This window comes from Sinocyclocheilus grahami, unplaced genomic scaffold, assembly GCF_001515645.1.
Source record: "Sinocyclocheilus grahami isolate Dianchi unplaced genomic scaffold, SAMN03320097.WGS_v1.1 scaffold957.1, whole genome shotgun sequence".
Classification (NCBI taxonomy): Eukaryota; Metazoa; Chordata; class Actinopteri; order Cypriniformes; family Cyprinidae; genus Sinocyclocheilus; species Sinocyclocheilus grahami.
The window spans coordinates 247,605-269,700 of record NW_015506136.1 but is presented as its reverse complement, the minus strand read 5'-3'; the positions used below and the strand labels follow the sequence as shown (position 1 = coordinate 269,700).

The 22,096-nt window shown below is 39.2% G+C and overlaps 2 protein-coding genes across 4 annotated transcripts; one reads left to right on the top strand and one right to left on the bottom strand.

The window, feature by feature from the left end:
- Nucleotides 1-135: 135 nt before the first annotated feature.
- On the bottom strand, nt 136-5,611 carry znf414 (zinc finger protein 414). 3 transcript variants are annotated; one of them, XM_016249851.1, is made up of 7 exons: nt 5,481-5,611; nt 5,090-5,153; nt 4,893-5,009; nt 4,661-4,766; nt 3,683-4,224; nt 1,804-1,956; nt 136-704 (listed from the first exon to the last, which is right to left on the bottom strand). In XM_016249851.1, the coding sequence occupies exons 2-7, from the start codon at nt 5,094-5,096 to the stop codon at nt 628-630; spliced, it is 1,002 nt and encodes a 333-aa protein (XP_016105337.1). In that variant the 5' UTR covers nt 5,097-5,153; nt 5,481-5,611; the 3' UTR covers nt 136-627. The 3 variants fall into 3 exon arrangements, with proteins under 3 accessions (XP_016105337.1, XP_016105336.1, XP_016105338.1); XM_016249850.1 differs by having other exon boundaries at nt 4,893-5,027; nt 5,090-5,170; nt 5,489-5,611; XM_016249852.1 differs by having other exon boundaries at nt 5,090-5,170; nt 5,489-5,611.
- Nucleotides 5,612-6,935: 1,324 nt separating this feature from the next.
- LOC107564711 (MAP kinase-interacting serine/threonine-protein kinase 2-like) lies at nt 6,936-21,267 on the top strand. Its single transcript, XM_016249849.1, has 14 exons — nt 6,936-7,034; nt 7,425-7,585; nt 7,671-7,758; nt 7,949-8,050; nt 8,144-8,241; nt 11,805-11,884; nt 12,329-12,402; nt 13,133-13,237; nt 13,325-13,380; nt 13,622-13,717; nt 17,833-18,027; nt 18,331-18,495; nt 18,615-18,655; nt 19,517-21,267. The coding sequence occupies exons 2-14, from the start codon at nt 7,535-7,537 to the stop codon at nt 19,797-19,799; spliced, it is 1,434 nt and encodes a 477-aa protein (XP_016105335.1). The 5' UTR covers nt 6,936-7,034; nt 7,425-7,534; the 3' UTR covers nt 19,800-21,267.
- Nucleotides 21,268-22,096: the final 829 nt, after the last annotated feature.

Below are 22,096 nucleotides of genomic sequence, written 5' to 3'. Positions count from 1 at the left end.
ATATATATATATAAAATGAACCTATACAATTTATAAACATCAAATACTTAAAAAAAAACAGGCATTCCTCCACAGACATTAATGTAGATTTCACAATAAGATGAGAAACTGACTCACATCACAATTTAAACTAAATTACATTTTCTAGACAGGTTTTATTTGCAGGTAGTGAACAGTACAAACAACTGGTCTAGAAACAAAATGGTTTATTCTCGAATAAACTGAAATAGACTGAACATTTGGCATAATTTTATGTTTTTAACTCAAACGACACATTCATTTTGAACACAATTGCTGTTCTCTATTGCAGATACTTCCTATCGTAAAAAGGAAAAATAAAAATGCAGGTGACATAATATTACAACATTACGGAGTTTATTTATATGCCATTTCAAATTATTTAATGAAACCTAACAAGATATTTTCTTAGTCTAGGTGACTCATAAATGCTTACTGAAGGGAAGGCATGCAGCTCTTCATGTGTTTGAATAGTGATATTGACAGATCCAGACCACAGACGCTTGAAGTCCACACTGTCGGTGAAATAAAAATTGAGTATCTCCCTCTGTATAAAATGCTACTACCAAAATTATTTGTCAATCAGCAGGTTTAGCATCTCATTTCATGTTAGAGCTGTGTATAAGTTGAGTTCTCAGAGTTTAGTGAAGTCTTAGCCGGTAAAGATGCGGTGGCAATCTCTGTATCTGTAAAATACACAGAAGGTTCAGTCAGGTGAGATAACATCACTATATTGTGTACATACATACTTTCAAAAGGCTAAAGGCTGGAATACAGTGCACTACAGGTCTTTTCAAATCTAAAGAGCTTTTAAAACATTAGGCATTATACTCTTGCTGACTTTGTAAATGGTTACAGAGAAAAACTGGGCACCATACACTAAACAACTAAGGATCACACACACACACAAACTTAAAAGCTGCTTCAAACACAACAAACTTACACAGGAACATGTGCCTTTTTATTAGGAGACACATGATATGAAAACAATGTGTTCTAAAGTCGGCTCAAAATATCAGACCAAAATGTTTTTACAATGTATTCCAGCCTTTACTAGGATTTTCTCATGTGCACAATCCCCATTCCTTCAAGACTGAAATACACATCACAATTTTTAATATTGGAACATATTTTAAAACACTAGGCATCCTGCATTTGCCAACTTTGTAAATGGTTACAGCGCAAAACTGGACATTGTACACTAAACAACTGAGGATATTCAATATTCAAATCCTTCCAAAAACAAAAAACCCATGCAGAAACATTTGCCCCTAACCCTAGACACTTGACAAATGAACACCATATGTGTTCTAAAATTGTATGAAAATATGTTTGATATCCACTGACTAGACAGATTCATAGTCTGAAACAAAAAAAAAGTCATCATACACGGTGTATTCTGTGAACTCTGACAAACAAAAACCTGCAGACTGACTCTGACAACTAACATTGACTCATATAGACTGGAAATTGGGGCAAAAATCTATGCAAATGTCACGTAGTGTATTCCAGCCTTAAAGGGATAGTTCACCCAAAAATTAAAATTCAACCAAACAGTTGACGGTAGCCATTGACTACCATAGCATTTTTTCCATACTGTAGCAATCAGTACCCCCATTCTTCAAAATATCTCTTGTGTTCGGCAGAAGAAAGAAATTCATACAGGTTTGGAGCAATCATAAATGAGTGAATGACATTGAGAATTTTTATTTTTGGGCTATCCCTGCAGCCCAATAAAATAAAATAAAAGTGCACTGCAATTCAAATGAAGTACAGAAGTCATACCATGATCAGTGTTTACTTTGCCCCCTGGGTTCTTGTGTTGGCCCTCAATATGAGTGGTCATCTCCCCCCGGTCTGGGGTGCAGTGGCCGCACTGTAGGCAACTGTACCGACCTCTTGTGTGCTCCCACAGGATGCGGCAGTTGAAGGACTGACCTGACAGATTTAATTAATGGGGAGTCATTAAAATCAAAATGAACTCAAAGACTATTATACTCATGGTTATACGTGCACTGAGAACGTTTGTAGACAGACAGAAAAAAAACCTTCACCAGTAAAAGTGTCAGATTGAGCTGGAAAAAGAACCCAGTGATCAATGACATTGGCTCATATAAACAAGAGCAACACAATTAAAACCATCATTAAACCCAGTTTAGACAGATGAACATGGGCACAAAAGTGTTGGAATTAGCAAGCGTTGTCAACTTCTCCACACATGGTCAATTATTATGATACAGCACCATCTCTTGCCAGAAATGACCACCTGATTTTTGCAAAATGCTAATGGGAAGGGGAAAATTGAAGTCAAGGAACACCGGCCCTGAAAGCACACTCTCTGATGTTTTATTGCATGTTAGTGAAGCACCGGGACATGTGTTTAGGATCGAATGGGAGTGGACTGAGTCGTACAGCTAGATGGCACACCCAGGGAAACACTGAGCCCGGTTAGAGCAGGGGAAGGGGAGAAGGATTAGCATTTGAGGGAAGATCTGATTGTTCCCTCAAGCAATGTGTGTGTGGAATTCTCTGTGCCTCACCTGGACTTCATCTCTATTTAAACTCTGACTGCTCGGAGAGTTCCATCTGTGCAAAAGGGGCCCGGGCAGGTCTGGCAGGACAGTGCAACACGACAAAACACAGTTCACCCAAAGCGGCCATGGCCAAGTCTTAGGCCCCCCCCCCCCCCCCCAAGTGATTTACAAATTCCCTTTCATTAGGACTCACACCTGTTGATAAGCAGGTGAGATCAGTTGAGCAAACTGGAAAATACACAGGTGAACAGGGTCTAAAATGTAGGATGATTTAAGGAACAATGGGTCTCATTCAATAATAATTGTGTGGATCTGTATTTATGTAGACAGAACTCCTCATGAAAAATGTCTGCCTAGTTCACAACAAGTGCATACGCACATTAATTTGTTCTTAACTTTGTTGAGTGAATTTGGATTATTCTAAATGACTGAAAGCATGTCTGAAGTTCGTCATTTGGAAAAATTAAGTTTGGAATAATAATTGTCCATTAAAAAAAATCTCTTATGCTCACCAAGACTGCATTTTAAAATCAAAAATAGAGTAAAAACAGTAATATTTTGAAATATCATTACAATTTAAAATACCCATTTTCCATTTGAATATAATATATTTTAAATGTCATTTATTTCTGTGATGGTAAAGCTGAATTTTCAGCAGCCATTACTCCAGTCTTCAGTGTCACATGATCCTTCAGAAATAATTCTAATATGCTGATTTCCAACGTGGATTATTATGAATGCTAAAAATAAAAAACCTGTAATATTTAATTATATTTTCAAAGTTATATTGTATTTTTGATACTGTTTTTACTGTATTTTTATCAAATAAAAGCAGCCTTGGAAAACATTAACAAATCCAAAGTTCTTATTTTTCTTTTAATTATTCCAAACTTTTGACAAGTACTGTATCTATTTAATCAATGTCAAATTAACATGTTCTGCATTTTTATACTGGCATTTGTCCATTAATTTAGAATGTTTTAATACTTTATTGTATGAATCATGATCAGATTTCATGCACAAATTCATGTGTACACACAGTTAGTGAATGAGACCCATTGTGAGCAATGACACTTGTTTTAAGTTGGCTTTCCTCACTCACAGAGGAAAGCTTTATGAGATCCATTTACCTTGGTTCTTCCTCCAGACTGCGTTTGATCCTGGTGGTGACGGCAGGGGTGGTGAAGCGGCCAGACTGGGAGGACCAGACCTAGGAGACCTCTGCTGCTGCTGTAGCCCCGGATCAGCCTGGAAGACTGGGTTAACAGGAGACAGAGTAGGTGGAAAAGAGCTGTAGGGAGATTCTGGTTGGCAAAGAAGATTTTGGATTGAGGCAGGATTTAGAGTGGCAAGGGGCACAGTTACAGGCCCTGCAGGTATGGGGTTAGCGAATGCGTTGTTTTCTGGGAGCCGCTGGGTTACTGGCATGCTTGCCAGTGTTGGATTTGTGGGCAAAGAGGGCATAGACTCCATCTCCTCAGGTGCATTTGGGGCTAAGAGGGGTCCAGATGATTCCATGTCAGCGGAAGCGAGCGGAACATTGGTGGGATCTGCGTCAGGTGCCATTCCAGTCTCTATTTTTGCAGCCTTGTTCTTAGCAACTTTAGCACAGGTCTGCAGGTGTTTGAGAAGAGTGCGGTAAGAACGCAGTTTGGCCCTGCAGCTCTCGCACCTGAAGGACATGAAAATTATGATACTGAAGAAGCATAAAGCTGAAACAAACATTAGAGCAGAACATAAGTGCTAGAAAAGTAAAAAATAAATAAAATTCAGCAACAACTGAATGAAACATTTTCTGTCAAAAAACGTGCACAATACACGGTAGTATTTACGAAAACTCATACTACTGGATATTTTAACTACGTCATTGCATCATTTTGTTTGTTTGTTAGTTTTACCTCATATTTAAAAAAAACAACAAAAAAAAACATCAGAACTTGATCTGCCAGTGTAACAACAGACTTTTCTTTGGTGGCGTTAAGTCCCTTTTCATTGAGACATTCAAATATGAGCACCTCTATGAGAAATTATGGACTGGCAAGAAAGAGTAAAATTAAATAACCTTATTAAGAAAGCTTAAACCTAAAAGCAAATCTGTAAGAACTCACAGGAAAAAATTATTTGGCTTGTGGTGGTGCCTCATATGTTCCATTAGCTGCTGCATGTTGTTGAATGAACCATCACATCCTATATGAGAGCATATGAAGGTTTTCCCTAAAGAATAAAGGACAGTGCATTAGACACCAAATTGCTGATGTGACACTGTTTACGATTATGAATGAATTGATTAAATGTTTGCAAACAGCATTTCATTCATCAAGGGCACTAGTAAAAATATACCTGGAAGAGACAGAGAAGCGGCAGTGTTCTTTTGATGGTCCTGAAGATGACTATTCAGTGCTTCAGGACTATTGTAGGTCCTCTTGCACCCAAAAAACGAGCAGGACATTTGACAGCCTGGTGGAACATTGCATACTAGTTCTACTTATACTGGGCTTTAATGTGCACAGTATAGTACTGATAATGGCATAAGTTACCCTCCATGGTGATTGCTTGTAGTTGAGGTAGTGGGATGGTTCCTGTTCCAGCCAGACCTGCAACCTAGGATAACAATTGACCTAATTTAGACAACATAAATGTGACAAAATATGATTTAGTTCAGTATATCTCATACACACTTTCAGTGAATGGCACGTAGTAAATTCTAATGTGGGTGTGCAAAGAGGAACAACACAGTAGACGTAAAAGCAATTAGTAGAATAATATGCACATGATCAATAGTGTTTAAACAATAAGCAATCCATTGGCTTTACTGATAAAACTAACAGAACAGCTCACCAACGTAACGTAAACTATCAGGGACGTCCGCAGACGCAAAACAAAACATCGCTATTTGTGTTCATGAGCAATTATTTATAGTGCACTTACTATGACACTTTTCAAAGTTTTCAAAGCTTCTTTTTAAACACAGACATTAATTCAAATGAAAGCGGTTATCTAGCTACACCGTGTATTTCCCTGTTTTTATACAGTCTATGGTATTTCCACCCTGTCTACGTGCGTTACGTTCGTCATTAAATATCGCGAGAACATAAGTTCCCGTTTTCAGTCCGTCTTGTTGTTTGTTGACTGATGACAACGTAGAAGATGATTGAATTCGCATTTATCTCAATTCTACGCAGCACACAGTTGCTGATTAGGAAATCTTTTGTTTTACACCAGATTTGATTTTAGTAAGAGAGTTTTCTGTCATTTGTTATCCACACAGCCTGTAGACGTGGCACATAAATGAGACAAATACAATTCTGCAACAGTTGCTTTCCGAGTCCTGTACATCTTTTAAGTTTTTATGTTGTTTAACCTTGTGCTTGTGATCAAATGCATTTATTTATCTGAAATTTACCTCAGCTATATAGGCCTACATGTTTGGACGTGTAGTAGTTAATGTCATGATACTGTTTTTATTATAAATTTATGTTTAAAAAAAAGTTGCAGCCGTGGGAAAAATGTTTTAAGAAAATTAACAACCTTTTCTATTAATCGTTTAGTCTGCATTTACATTGCTTATTGCACATCTGGTTTGATAAATTATATTTTCTCCTGTTCATTGCTACGGTTATCACTGCCGTTTCGAAACTGAATCCCACTTGCATATGGGTGAACAGAATGCAAAATCTGAATGGATTATATGTAGTATAGAAAGAGAATGCGCGAGAGTTGGCAGCCAGACAGGTAGCAGAAATGGACTCGAATGCTGTACACAACTGGGTACTACATTAACTAAATTAATTAATGCATAGGAAATATAAAGACCAGTAGATGGCTGCAGTGAGCCACATATCCTGCCTGCTCACTACAGGCGTGGTTCTAAACATGAATTTTATTTCAATTAAGTTATATTAAAATAATCTAACAATAAAAATTGCTTTAAAAAACTGAACGATTAAGTTTAGATACTTAGATGTTAAACTTATGACTTGAACACAGTTTGAAACCCCTAGCTGTTCCCAACAATATTTACATCAACTTATGCATATATTTATATGACAGTAAACAATATACATATATATATATATATATACATATATCATATTTATATATTAAATGCATGTTTCCTAAACAAAGTGTGTTCATTTTAAAACTGTACTAATTTTTCCACTGCCCAGTAGATGGGGCAATAAACAAGTCCAGTGTAATTAAAGCGCCTGTCCAATTTTGATTCTGAATAGAAGACGCTAGGAACGGGATGCTCCGCCCCTGTAATTGAAATGTCCAATAGTGTTCTGAGTTTTTAACGCTGACTCTCAAAGCAATCATTTTGATTGGATATGGAATGCAGAGTGGGCGGAGTGCAAGATACGACCTTATATATACTTAGATCTCTCAATTTCAGTTTACTATTGACAAACACAGAGTAGTAACCTAATAACAAGTTGGGTTGAGCAACGGCGTGAACGCTGGCGTCTCACGGCTAGTAACGGGGTAAGAGATGACTCCCTTTCCACTAACTTACCTAATGATTTCTGGAACTCTTTTTGAGAAAAAAAACACCTCCAGTCTTTCTGAATGCAACCGCATGCAGCCCCGAGAGCGGTTACTCTGTCATCCCTATTAAAAATAGCTACTGACAGCTTGTAAACTAAGATTAAATAGATGGTTAACTACTTGCATAAGATTTGTCAGTTGATATATTTCTCAACTTTAATAGCAAGTTCATTCATTTGTTTGTTTTTGTCAAATTTCCAGATTTTTTTTGCCCCTTGCAATGTCAAAAATATCAAGTCTGTGCATGAGCTTTCCTAATTTCTCAGTCTCTCAAGAGCATCTGTTCAGGGCCATATTGATGCTGTTTCTGTCTGTCCGTGTAAACAGGAGTCATCTGTTGCACGACCACCTTGAGGTGATCAGTATTTGATTGAAAGGAGCCACTGCACTGTGATTAAGGCACCAAGCTGCATATTATTATCTGACCATTTGAAACCATGGTGCAAAACAAAATCACAGAGGTCACAGGATTCCATCGCTCCTTCAAGGTTGGTAACGACTTGTGATTTACCAGAAAGTGTTTTATGTGAAATGGCAGACTTTAATTTGTGACACTTTTTCCCCTCTTCCCAGGGGCAAAACCCTTTCAGGACTGATGAATTCATAGATTCGGAACCCCATGTTGACTCATCCTTCAAGTTAGACCACTCGCCAAGGCCTGGTACATCTATTTTGCCTACATTTTCTTTAATATTGATTGTCATTATCAGTCTTTGAGGTTGACGTAAACCCTGGTGAGATACTTATTGAGGAGATATTGCTTATCTCTAATGCTTTGTTAGGCAAAGTTCATAGCAGATTAGAGTTATGGACTTGGCACACATTGTTCATCTTAACTGTTTTTTTTAAAGACATGCCATTCAGCCAGCCCATCGATATCCCTGATGCCAAGAAGAGAAATAAAAAGAAAAAACGATGCAGAGCCACTGACAGTTTCTCCGGACGTTTTGAAGGCAAGTCCTTTTTGTTGATCTTTTCTAAATGCTCAAGCCTGGAGTAGAGGTTCACTGTCTGTAGAGGGTAAATATTCAGTTTTTCCTTTGCAGATGTTTACAAACTACAAAATGAGATTCTTGGAGAAGGGGCTTATGCTGTTGTTCAGACCTGCATTAATCTGGTCACCAATAAAGAATATGCAGTAAAGGCAAGTATCTTTTATTTAAAGCAGCATATTGCCAAACAAACTGTTGTCAGTGCTCATACAACCATCAAATAATCAGTGTCTTATCCATGTTCAGGTTAAACTCCAGTTGCCATAGCAAAATACCCTCTTAGGCCATACTCTCCTTATGATTGCTCTGAGTTTGCTGTCACAGAGTCCCAGACTGTAATTGGAGCTTGCTGTGATTTGAGCTGATCTTATGTCACTCAAGACACAGTTTTCAAGCATGTTTTATATTATTGCTGCATTTTGTAAAATGGGTGATACCTGGATAATGTGCTTCAACCAGAAAATAAAAAGCTTAGGTAGCAAATTATTATTATTATTTTTTATTATTATTTGCCTCATTTTAATTTTATTACAAAAAAGGTGCTTAAACATTTGAAGCAAAGTAAAACCTATATTTTATTATAATATTCTGATGTATAGAGAATTTAATATTATAAAATTTACTTAAATGTAATACAACAATATTATGTATTTTATTCATTGATTTCTTAAGTTGCCCCTTAAAGGGGTCATATGATGCCGCTAAAAATAACATTATTTGGTGTAATGAAATGTGTTTGTGGTTTAAGGTTAAAAAAAATGCCCCGCCTTTCTGAAACGCGTACATTTTTACAAAGCTCATCGGTCTGAAAAGCGAGGTGTGCTCTGATTGGCCAGCTATCCAGTGCGTTGTGATTGGCCGAATACCTCAAGCGTGTGACGGAAATGTTATGCCCCTTGCCATACTGTGATGCCCTGTCCGACCGGAGCGTAACATAAAACCACGTCTGCATTTGTGATCGGAGAAATGACAAACAACAAGTGCTACTCTACACTGCCCAAAAAACTCGCGTTTGAATCATCAGTGGCAAATTCTTTAAATATAAAAAAAACGTACTTGCAGTCTGTGAGTCAGAACAGCCGGCATTGTAGTCTACTCTACCAGGATCAGTAAACAGTCCTCCATAAAATGCGCTGCACACATCTGAATATTTGGGTTGAACCGTTCTGGAACAGTGTTGTAAATACAACTTAACCACTGATTTCTAGTCGTGTTCTCTTTTGGAAGGCCAAACAAAGTAGTTTCGCATTCACAATGAAAAAGCGTCACACACCGCGGCCTTGAGTGAGCTGTGGCCTAGAGTATGCGGAGGCCGGCTTGAGTGAGCAGAGGTGGGCGGGCTTGAGAACGGCGCGGATTCGACGGAGTGTCCGGCGGGCTTGTGGCAACCACATGGGACGATTCCGGGCTGGACTCCGCTTCGTCCACGGTGAAAGCCGATCCGACGATCGACAGCGTGAAGTTGATGTATTTCCTCAGCGAACCGCACAGATCAGCTCTAGGCATGACAGAGCAGATATCGTCCTCTTTTGGAAGGCCAAACAAAGTAGTTTCGCTTTCTCAACGAAACACAGTGCCTTCACGACATGGCGGCGGCGGTGGCAACAACAACAATACTACAGCGAGAGTAAAAGTTACGCCGCCTTTGCGTGAACATTTGGGCGGCGTTATGCAAATCTTACCACATAGTGACGTAGATATGTGGGGGCGTGTTAGAACGAGCCGTTTTAGGTAGGCGTGGTTGACTTAACTTTTATAAAGAATATCTCTTTGGATTTGAGACTTTAGTCTTTGCAACTTTACAGATCTTCTTTATGCACCAAGAGCTTGTAACACTCCAAAGAGAAAGTAAAAATTGAAATCGCATCATATGACCCCTTTAAAGGAATAGTTCACCCAAAATGAAAACTGTCATTTACCCACCCTCATGTTGTTCCAAACCTTTAGAAGTTTCTTTCTTATGCTGAACACAAAAGAAGATATTTTGAAGAACCAAACAGTTGTTGGTCCCCTTTGACTTCCATAGTAGGGAAAGAATAACTTTGGGAGTCAGTGGGGACCATCAACTGTTTGATTACCAGCATTCTTCAAAATATCATCTTTTGGAATGACATGAGTGCGAGTAAATGACAATTTAATTTCATTTGTGAACTATCCCTTTAATGGAATGAATAGGGGCTGTTTCTGCAACAACAAAAATGTGACTGTTTAATGTAAATTGCACAATCTGAACAGACTAAGGGGAACAGATTTAAAGAGTGGATTCTTCTGCAAAACTCTAAATCTAAATTTGAGTAGCAGGAGGACATTGTTAGTATGTTCTCTTAAATGGCGTTAGAGCATCAGTGGTTTATTATTGAACACTCCCAAGTGTTTGACACTAGGAATATGACTTGAAGGAAGCAAACTTTGCTTCTTAGTTATGTGTCCTGCCTTCAATGTAGAGTGTTACATAAGAATAAAAGGGGGTTTATGCTGGGACAGATGGCTCTGTATCAGTGTTTCAGCCCTCTTCAGGAAATGCAGGACTCTAGCTTTTATTCATGGTCGTTTGAGCGGTGTCCATTTTATTTGTTATGTGTACTTCTCTCTGGAACAATGACCTTCCAGCTACTGTACTGCTGCTGCAGCTGTGGAACAAAAATATAAATGACCACAGTGCCTGCTCAGCAGAGAAACTTCCTCTTTTCAGTTGTTGATATTGTTTAGCAGGACATGTAGTCTTTGAAAAAGCAGTGTGGTGTCTCTCGCTACATCGATTTGACCTAGTAGATGGAATGTGTATATATATATATATATATATATATATATATATATATATGCAATGTGTGTTAATTGAAGAGTGCGGGATGTTCATGTGGCATTTCATGGGACATGTTCTGTAACTTGCCAAAGGGAATGCAAAATTGAAAACAGCAGGTTCTCCACATTGCAGAAATCACCTTTTTAAAATATTCATATGGAAAACATTTATTTTAAATTATAATACTTTACAGTATTACTGTTTATACTGTATTTATAATGCAGGCTCAGTGAGCAGAAGAGATTCAGTTCAAAAACAGGCAAACGCAAAATGGCAGTGTAAAATTCAATAGACAAGTTCTGCTATTTAAATTCTATTTAAGTTCACTGCTATACACCACTTATTACAACATTCCCAGCTGTCGATGGCCTTTCGATGGCTGTGCACCCAGTAAATGAGACCAGAAAATTGGTGGCATTGTTGGTTCTATTGTAGAATTTAATTGCCATTTAGTCAACCCTTCTTTTGGGGCGAGTGCACTGCAACTTTCTGTACTGCACACATGGTCTGGATGCCCTGTATGTTGTGAAACCTGATCGTCTGTCTAGTCCGCCAGCTTGTAAAGCCCGATGACCATGTGGTGACCTGCTGACTCAGTGGTCTGAGATGTTCTTTTGTAAGGCAGGTAGTGGTGTGTCATCTGTGTGCTTGCTAATCTCCCACACGCGCCGAGTGATGGTGATCCACAAAGGGACACGCAGATCTGTCGACTCGTTCACGTCATCTCAGAATCGAGCTCATGTCTGAGGGTTTTGCCACTTAAAAACAAATGCGTACTATAAGGTCTGTGTCCAGGTAGCAGAAGAGCCCGTCAAAACGTACTCTTGAGTTCTGTAATTCAAGGTCGGAACACAATGTGTCCTTCCTAGGGTTTGTATTAGGTCACTAATATGATGTTTCAATGTTCTACAGATAATTGAGAAGAGGCCAGGCCACAGTCGGAGCCGTGTTTTCAGGGAGGTGGAAATGCTCTACCAGTGCCAGGGCCACAGGTACGGGATGCTCTGTGTGACACTACTGATCTGTTCGAAACCTCTAAGGGAAAATTGCATGTAAAGGTCACAGAAATACCAAAGTGCATTGTGACAAACTCTGGGGGGGGGGAAAATAAATCCAACATGGTGGCCAAGGGGAGAGAAATTTAATTTAATACGCCAAACTAAACTAAACTACCAATTTAAAAATGGCTCTGATGTAATTGATTATTCATGTATTATGCGGTTAGCTTAACTAAATGAAAACTGTATTGAAATCGACTGTGATTGAGTTTTATAACTGTCAGGATGCTGCTTTAGACTGCTGCCTACATAGACCTTAAGACGAGGTTTTGGAACAAAGCTTGAGAAGCTCATTAAGACTAATTGAAAAAGATTCCTTTAAGCTTCATTACCGTGTGTATAATTGATGGCTAATGTTAATGTCTTTTCTCACCACAGAAACATTTTGGAACTGGTTGAATACTTTGAGGAAGAGGACAAATTTAATTTAGTCTTTGAGAAACTGAGAGGCGGTAAGTTATGTTTTTTTTAATTGTTGTTGTTGTGTGCGTGTGAATATGATTACTACTGATATTTGGTTTTAATTTTTTTTTTTTAAATAGAAAAGGTATTTACTTTACCTACTAAGTTATAGGTATAGATCACCCAAAAATGAAAATTGTCATTTTCTCACCCTCATGTCATTACAAACCTGTATGAGTTTCTTTTCTTATGTTGGGGAAAAAAAATATATATATATATATAATAAAAATATATATATATATATATAAAAAAAATATATATATATATATAATATATTTTGGAGAATTCTGGTAATTTAAACAGCTGATGGTCCCCATTGACTTCCATATTTCTTTCCCTACTATGAGAGTCAGTGGGGACCAACAACCGTTTGTTTCAAAATTCTTCAGTTCAGTTCTTACTTTTTCAACTTCAATTATTCTTATGTTCATTTGTGTTCAATATAAGAAAGAAACCTATTCAGGTTTGGAACGACATGAGGGTGAGTAAATGACCATTTTCATATTTGGGTGAACTATTCCTTTATTTTAAATGGTAGTTGTAGTAATTCTCAATATTGTTTTTGTTATTTTTCATAAAATAAATGCAGCCTTAGTGAGCATAAGACACCTGAGAAACACACACAAAAAACGTATCCACCTTAAAACTGGTTTTGTGTGTGTATTCATTTTGTAAAGAATCTATAGTCCTAAATCTTCATGCATTCATTTGTATTCCCAGGTTCTATCTTAACTCACATACACAGAAGACAACACTTCAATGAGCAGGAAGCCAGCATAGTGGTGCAGGACATCGCCAGTGCTCTGGACTTCCTACACAACAAAGGTTGGGACCTTTAGTGTTGATACAACATGATGTTATCATGCATTCTATATATTATCGATATAGATAATTGTTTATGTCTTGTTATAGGGATGGCACATCGAGACCTAAAGCCAGAGAACATCCTCTGTGAACATAGTGACAGGGTGAGTGTCTCTCTCTGTACATGAGGAGACCTGAGACATCTGAGGAGAACACACATGCACTGCATTTCTGACCAGATTTTTGACAAATCTGTTGGGTACAGTAACATTTTATGTGCTTTTTGTGCTCTTGAACGAAAACATGAATTGACCCGGGTTAACTGTTTAGGAATACTCAGTGGCCACTCTTAACTCATTTCACAGTGGAATTTATGGATTTTATTTTTCTTTCTTTTTTCTGTAGATCTCTCCCGTGAAGATCTGCGATTTTGATTTGGGAAGTGGGATCAAACTGAATAGTGACAGCTCTCCCATCTCCACCCCTGAGCTCTTGACTCCGGTGAGTTTAACACGTGTATATTAAAGAGATAGTTAACCCAAAAAGGAAAATTGTCATCACCCTCATGTCCTTCCAAACCCATAAGACCTTCGTTCATCTTCGGAACACAAATGAAGAACATTTTTTATGGAATCTGAGAGCTCCCTGACCCCTCCACAGACAGCAAGGATATTACCACGATCAACGTACAGAAGCGTAGCAAGGACATCGGTAAAATAGTCGATGTGACATCGGGTTCAACCGTAATTTTCATTTTTGGGTGAACTAACACCTTTAATGGTTTAAGGGATGGAACGGTTCGCGGAAAAAAAATCAAACCGTACGGTTCTCCACACACGGTTCGGCACGTGCTAGGACCTCGGTTCAACTTAAATCTTACAACGCATCTGTAATATGGTTTGCTATAAATACCACGTAAAACAAACAGGGTTCGGCTAATATACGTTTCTATTGAAGGATGCGCATTCTGGCTTCCCAATACATTACAACAACAGCGATTGGGGGGGGGGACAAACCATTCACTCTAGTTCAATGCGAATGCCGTATGCTGGAATATGAGCATTTATTCCGTCATCACCCGGGTGCTGATAGTGCGCGCGCACCTGAACAGTGCACGTTGATATCTGTGTTTAAGCTAAACTCGTTTAATCTTCACCAGTTTAAACATTTTAAGAGCCAGAGGATGCGAGCTTACACGCGCAGTGAGAAGATTTGTGCATGCGCTCATCCAAAGTGTGCAAACCCACGCCTCAGAACGTGTGCAAATATTAAGCTTTCTCTGAAGTTTTATTTAAATGGACAAATTCTCACAAACATTGTCAAAATGCCCGTCTTGGTAAGTATCCTGTAGCAGACATAGCCGGCTAAACGTCCTGGATCAGTGCATTCTCTTAAAGTGACATCACTTTATTGATATTAATCAAACAGAAACAACAAAGAAATCACTCACTGCTCTTGATTGAATAGCTTTTGTAACTTTAATAAAGCGTGATCTTTAATTTTATACAGTTAAATATGCAATGCTGGTTTACATTTCATTACTTAATTCAATTTCTGTACCTAAAAACTGTTAGACCTACCTAAAAAAAAAAAAAATTTTTTTTAAATCAGTTTATTTTATTTGTATCTTTACTCTATTGTATTTGTTTGTGCTGTTGCTTGTAGTTAGATTATTCTTATTTTCTTTTATTTGACCGTATAGGTTTTGCCTAAACATTAGCACGTACCGAAACCGTGACTCTAAAACTGTGATACAAACCGAACTGTGAGTAAGTTGAACCGTTCCACCCCTAGTAAATGACACGTGCTGCAATTTAAATTGTTTTTATTTAAACATAATATTTATGAAATTATGGTATTTTTCATTAATACAAATTTTAAAAACATGAATAGCATACCTGTAGGACAGGTGATTGTAGGAGAAGGGAAAAAGTCAGGGGGGTTTATGACTTCATCCAGAAAGGATTAATTTTTTTTTGCATTGATAAAAGGTTTTTGAAGACTTATTCACAATTATGTTTCCATATGGACGTATTGTGTCACCTACATTTAATTTGGTGTTACGTAAGTCAAGCCACTAAATCTAGCCAGTGTTTTAAATGCCATTTTTATTGCCACTTCACTGCATTGGACTTCTAGATATCAAAATAAGAAGAGTAGAGATAAAGGCTATTGAATTAAAGCCAAAGCCAATAAACCTCCAAGTGATCACCTCCAGTTACCAAGTTTTGTGAGCATTGAACATTTGTTTTGATGTGACGCGTTACCTTGGGTTACAGAGTTGTCAAGATTACAGATCAAGGAGCACAGTAGACGAACAGTGGTTTTATTAGCTCTCCGAGTCTGAAGGGAACAGGCTAAGGTCTTTTAATGTGAATGTCTTCATGTACAGAGAGCATAAACAAAATTCCTCATGGAAATCCTTTCACCCATACCTCAGTCTTCTCACCACACCCTGGGGTTTTCAGTTGCTTTTGAAGTGTTCAGACTGGTTACTAGAGGCTTGTGGTTTTGTATGGTCTGTTCTTTCTGAGGTCTACGAGTTTTTCCTTTTTCATGAAGAGTTTCCTCTGCACCCGGAAGGAGGTGGGACAGAACTTAGATGGTGAACCTTCTGCATTTACCTTTTTGATTTGAGCATAACTGCGCCAGGATGTTCAAGAACAAATCCATGGCACAGTTCTACGTGGCATTTTACCTTTTCGTTTTCAACTCCTTTCAAGCATTGACTTTTTTCTCTCTCTAACATAATGGGTTTAGTTCACCCAAAAAACAAAAACTGTCATGTCATTCCAAAGTTGACATTTGTTCATCTTCAAAACATGCAAAAGTTTTTTTTTTTTTTTTTTAACACCTCAAATATGGTAAATGGAAGCTCAAAAGTGCTTGATAAATCTTGTGGGTTTTGAACATTGAATTACAGATTATACAGTTTTCACTTTGGGTGAACTATCACTTTAAATACCGTTGCGTTTTTCACCCACAACTGTGGTTTTACTTGCTAGAATAGTGACCAGGGAAACTCCCTGGTTTTGCCAGAGCTAAAGTCCTGTCTTGCCATGATAACATTCCCTTCATAAACATCCGAGAACATACGGTTATTGACGCAATGCCAGTGCTAACCTTCAGTGGCTGAGGTCACTGACATAAACAAGATTACTTTATTTATCGTCTCTGTGTACATTCAGGCTTGACCTCTTTTGCTCTGTACACCGTTACACTCTTGTACCCAGCAAACTATGTGCAAATCCTTACTCCATAACGTACATGTTGTCTGGAAACACATTTTTTTTTTCTTTTTAATGATGAGAGGAAGTGGGTGGGGTTGCTCCCAAGCGACTGCAAATCCTAAGATTCCTCGTGCACAGAGGAGCGTTATGTAAGAGCCCAGTCATGCTGAAAGCAAAACCAGCCAGGCAATAAACTGACAATTGGGGATCATTGCTGGACTGTCTGTGATTTTGTTGAATCGCAATATACTTCAATTCCTGATGTGGGACAAGTACTATAGTTATTTTACAATTGTGCTCCCACAATTAGGTGATCTTTTATGAACTTTGATTGGTTAGCCAAGAGCTCTTACCTAAGATTACAAGGGCCGCTTACGGTAAAACCACAGTGTCACAATTTATCATGGCACACTATTTTTGTCGGCTATCGCGTTTCCTTGAAAGTGATTGCCCCTGACACGTTTACGGAGCTCGGATGGTTTGAGGGAATGTGGCGTGTGCTTGCGAGGTTACTTAGGCTTAGGCATAGATTTGTCAGGGTCCGAGAGATGGCCGTCCTGGCTTATTTTTTGGAGTGTCCTCTGAGGACATGTAGTGTCCTCCCCCTCGGCCTGCAAAGAAACACTGGCATAATGTCTTCAGCTTCCTCCGTTTGCATCAGTGACCCATACAGTAGTTGTGTAACAATCTTCTACCAGACAGCTGCACTTCCATAAAAATAAACGAATTTGCTCATGTCCCGCTAAATTGCTAACCTCCTCTGTTTGCTCCCCAGAGTGTCTCTGTTCATTGCATTAAGTATTAGTGCACCATTCAGAATGTCCATTCATATGTATGTGTGTGTGTTATGTAACATTCGAGCAGGGTTGGGACTTGTTTATCCCTAGCTGATGTCGAGCGGCTTAAATCCTTTTTCTTTTTTTACCCCCAAGCTGCAACCTTTTGGCCTAGTTTCCACATGACGCAGTGCAGACAGCAGCAGCAGCCTGTGGGCCCTGCTGGAACAGTTGTCCGCTGACACGTCCTGGTCTGAATCCGATCAGGCCACCCCAGCTTAACTCAGAACAATGAACTTGATAATGCCCTGCAGGTGAAAACAAACAGAAGAGGCCAAGCCGAGGGAGTGCTGGTAGCTGTGATTAAATGTTGTAGCTCTAGATGGCTCACCTTGTAATTTATGGTACTTTTGAACTTGTTGTCCAACCAAGTGACATGCTGATGGGATTGTAATCGTAAACATGAAGTGAAACCAAGATTGTTCCTCTCTGCTCTACCCACTGAGTTCATGTGGCCCTTAAAACCCATGTGGGAAATGTGTGGACTTTTCCGTGTGTGTGTATGAGGACTTTTACAGTACGTACTAAACGGTTTGTTTTATTCCTACAGTGTGGCTCAGCTGAATACATGGCTCCTGAGGTGGTGGAGGCCTTTAATGAGGAAGCTAGCATCTACGACAAGCGCTGTGACCTGTGGAGCCTTGGCGTCATCCTCTACATCATGCTTAGTGGATACCCGCCCTTTGTGGGTCGCTGTGGAACAGACTGTGGTTGGGACTGGGGAGAGCCCTGCCAAGCCTGCCAGGTACACCACATACTTGGGCAAGATACATGGTTTTCTGGGAAAGCATTCAGTATCGAAAGCAGTGAAAGTTCAAAACTTTCCATGGAATCGTGGCAGGTCTAGCCACCTGGTTTCGTAGTCGGAGTTTGACAATAAGGACTGCCCGACTAAATCGTCACTAGCCCAATTGGGTTGCATTGTCACAAGTTTATTTACATACATTTGCTAATTTAAAAAGGGATAAAAACCTTAGGGTTGATTCTGAATAGTGATATTGCTTCTGCAAATTGATGTTTAATACCATTCATCACAATGCATCCACAGAGCATGCTGTTTGAGAGTATTCAGGAAGGCAAGTACGAGTTTCCAGAGAAGGACTGGGCACACATCTCTCCTGCAGCCAAAGACCTCATCACCAAGCTGTTGGTGCGGGATGCCAAAGACCGCCTCAGTGCTGCCCAGGTTCTGCAGCACCCTTGGGTCAAGGGGGTATGTCCATTCCCTTCCATCTCTAGGATTCCTGAGACTCTATTTAACACCAATTAATTATATGCTTCTTGTGCTGTAAATCATGTTTTTTGACCCATTTCTGTTGTTCTTCACCTTAGTGTGCACCCAACACTGTGTCTGCATCCATATTACATCAGAGGTGAGTATATTGCATACTAAATGTCCTGATATACTCGCAGCGAAGTTTTTTCATTCTTTGCTTGGAGAGTCAAAAGAAGTTTGAAATATCCGAGCACACCTACCGATTCGGGTTATTTCACCCAAAAATGAAAATTCTTCATTCATCTTTGGAACACAAATTAAGTTTTTTTTTTTTTTTTTTATGAAATCCGAGAGCTTTCTGAACCTGCATGGACCGCAACACAACTACCACATTCAAGGCCCAGAAAGGTAGTAAGGACATCGTTAAAATAGTCCATGTGACATCAGTGGTTCAACCATAATTTTACAAAGCTACAGTTGAATGCTTTTTGTGTGCAAAGAAAACAAAAATAACTTTCATCACCATCCACCGCCATTCACGAGAGTACCACAACGCTGATGCCATATGGACTATTTTAAAGATGTCCTTACAACGTTTCTGTTACATTGCTGTCTATGCAGGGTCAGAAAGCTCTTGGATTTCATCAAATATATCTTAATCTGTGTTCCGATGAACGAAGATCTTGCAAGTTTGGAACGACATGAGGGTGAGTAGTTAATGACAGATCTTTCATTTGAGTGAACTATCCTTTTAAGAAATTGCCATGGAGCAATGGAACTGTAGTTCAAAGTGGTTTACCCCGCCAGAGCAAACATTTCAGAAAGTTCGCTTTAACAAGCGAACCCTGTTTTACCTTGATGTTGGTTGGAAATTACGCCATGCCAGTTTGTTCTTCAATCTGGCTTTAAGTATATTGGGGGCTTAGTGATACACTTATAAATTTCAGCAGCAATAGTTTTGACCGAGAATAGCAGACCGTTAATCATGCCATCCTTACATTCTATGTTCTTTCTCCAGGGGTGGTAGCGCTCAGGACCTGACGTTCTTTGCAGGGCAGGCCGTAGCCATGAACCGGCAGCTGGCTGAGAGGGAAGAGAGTGAGGAGCAGCAGTTAGAGAATGAGCTTTTCTCCCCGCTTCTCCTCTCCTCCAGCTCCGGCTCCATGCTGTGGTCTCCTTCCTCCAGGTCCAAGCTGGCCCTCCGCAGGAAGACCGCAGGCAGCCAGCACCGAGGGCCAGTGTGTGCTGCTGAACTACGCCATCTCCTCGCCCCACTTGTGATCGTAGGTGACTGTGCCTGATCTCTACCACATTTTCCAGCCTCCGCTCTCCACTGACGACTATTGATGACGCTATCAGAATCTTCAACTAGGCAGTGACATCTTGACCTCTCTGCCCACTTACTTTGTGGGCTCTATGCTCTTGTGAGAAGGACTCATGTTTGTAGCACTTAAAAGCACCTCAAAGGCCCCTGCAAACAGTTTTGATTGGCCACAACAAGCTTTTTACCCAGGAAAAAGACTTGTTGACGTCTGAGTCCCAGGAATCTGTCAATATAACAATGTTTACGAAAAACCTCGGGAACCAAAGGACTCTAGTTGCTTTCATTCATCTAAAGCTGGACCCCACCTAAGCCATTTAATTTCTAAGCATCAGGAAAAACATTCTGCTCTTTGCCTTTGAGCTCACATGGGACCCCCCAGTGGCCGAATCATTCGATTTGTTCTTATGCCATATTTGAGACTTATTTCTCACTCCCAAAGTGATATTGATGGCAGACTGAGACTATGCAAGTGTTGCTGGGACTTAAGTGGCAAATGACTTATTATTCAAGTTATCCAGGGAAGAAATTGCAGACATGTTGTTTCTCTGGTCTGAATTTATTTATCAAGGACCTCATTTACCAATTTCACTCCACTGTGTAACACTTATTTTCTGCCAAACGCGAATCTCAGCAGTGTTTTCAGCAGAAACCTCTCTGAATGAGTAACCGAAGTATATTTTAAAGCAGAAAGACTCCTCCTATGTCAGTTCATTGGTGTTTTACATTCCCGTTTTGTCCTCGCACTGGAAAGTTTAGCCTTTTTCAGGGAGACGGAGCAGTGCAGCACAACTTTTGTACTTGGCCTCTCAGGAAAACAGGAATTAGTTGCATAATTATGTTTCATCCCCTTTTGACCTGCAGTATAAGGAACTGCCAGAGGTCCATTTCAAGGTTCTGTAGCGAATTTAGAGAAATCCTCTACCATTTTCATTTCCAACTCCCATTTTCACCATTCATTCAGTTAGTCATTGAACATTTCGTGAACACACGGGCTCTGTCAATGACTCCATTCACTGTTTGAATAAAGGTGATTATTGCATGAAAAGACCTTAAGTCCTCTGTTAGCCTTCATTTTGTACTTGTAGACTGATATCTAATGAAAAGGTGAAGCTCAGATACGCAATAAAACTCCAGACATACCAATGTGCCATGCTGCTATATTACTTTGCCCATTCCCTCGTCCCCTGCCCTCTTTTTTTTATTTATTGTTGGTGTGTTGGAAAGGGAGATTTTCATCTTCCTTTTTTAAAGTGGCAGCTTTTGTTTTTAAAAATGTAAGGATGTTGAACTTGTAAGAGAGAATGTGTGGATCCCCCCCCCCCCCCTTTTTTTTTTTTTTTTTTTTTTTTTTTCTCGGTTGTTACTGATTTTCTGCCATTTCTTTCTAAGATGACTGTAGACACTATTGTTTGACACATTTTTTTCTTGAATCATGTCACCAGCAAATATGCAGATCAACCAGGAACAAAACCAAGTGCTCCTACTCACTCTGAGTGAAGCAAAGCCTATCATTATTGGAATTTTTTTTTTTTTTAAAGCATTTTGTTCTTGAAATGCATACGCAGTTGATTTCCTCTTTTTCTGATGGAAAGTACCTTGGAATATGCTGAGTTTGGTCTTTCTTTCTGAGAACGACTTTTTTTTTTTTTTTTTTTTTTTTTTTTTTCCATTGAATTTTTGTACCCCCTCACACATGAAAATTATTAGTCTACACCTATTTTAGGGACCAGTGGTGTAGTTTTCTTGTTTATCTTGTATTTTCATGTGGTTGTACCATTTTTGTTTCTCATCTGACCCAGGGGGGCCAAAATAAAGAACATGGAGAAATGTTCAACTACAATGGTTACAGTTTTCTTGTAAAAACTCTCATAATTGACTACCTTAACTCAGGGGATTATTATTATTCCAAACAGCCTGCCACCAAAGTTCAGTTAATTTGTATTAAAAGAGAACACCTGCATCTTTAAAGATGCTTTAATGATCAGCTTTTTCCACATTTCATGTAAGCATAAATATAGAGAAGTTTATTTATTTTGTATTCACACAGTTGCTCATTTGTCTCTATCACTGAACTTCTGTCCTTCATGTAAATGCTGTCGGACGTCATTTTAGTTGTCTGTGTGGATAACATACTCGTGTCACAGATTTGGAAAACGTTTCATTATCCCATAACGTAGTTCACATGCAGGTCACGCATACTTTCACATGTAGGCTACTGCCTGCATATCAGCGAGACCTTCACCGTCTTAGACAAATATGTTGAGAGAACGTTTC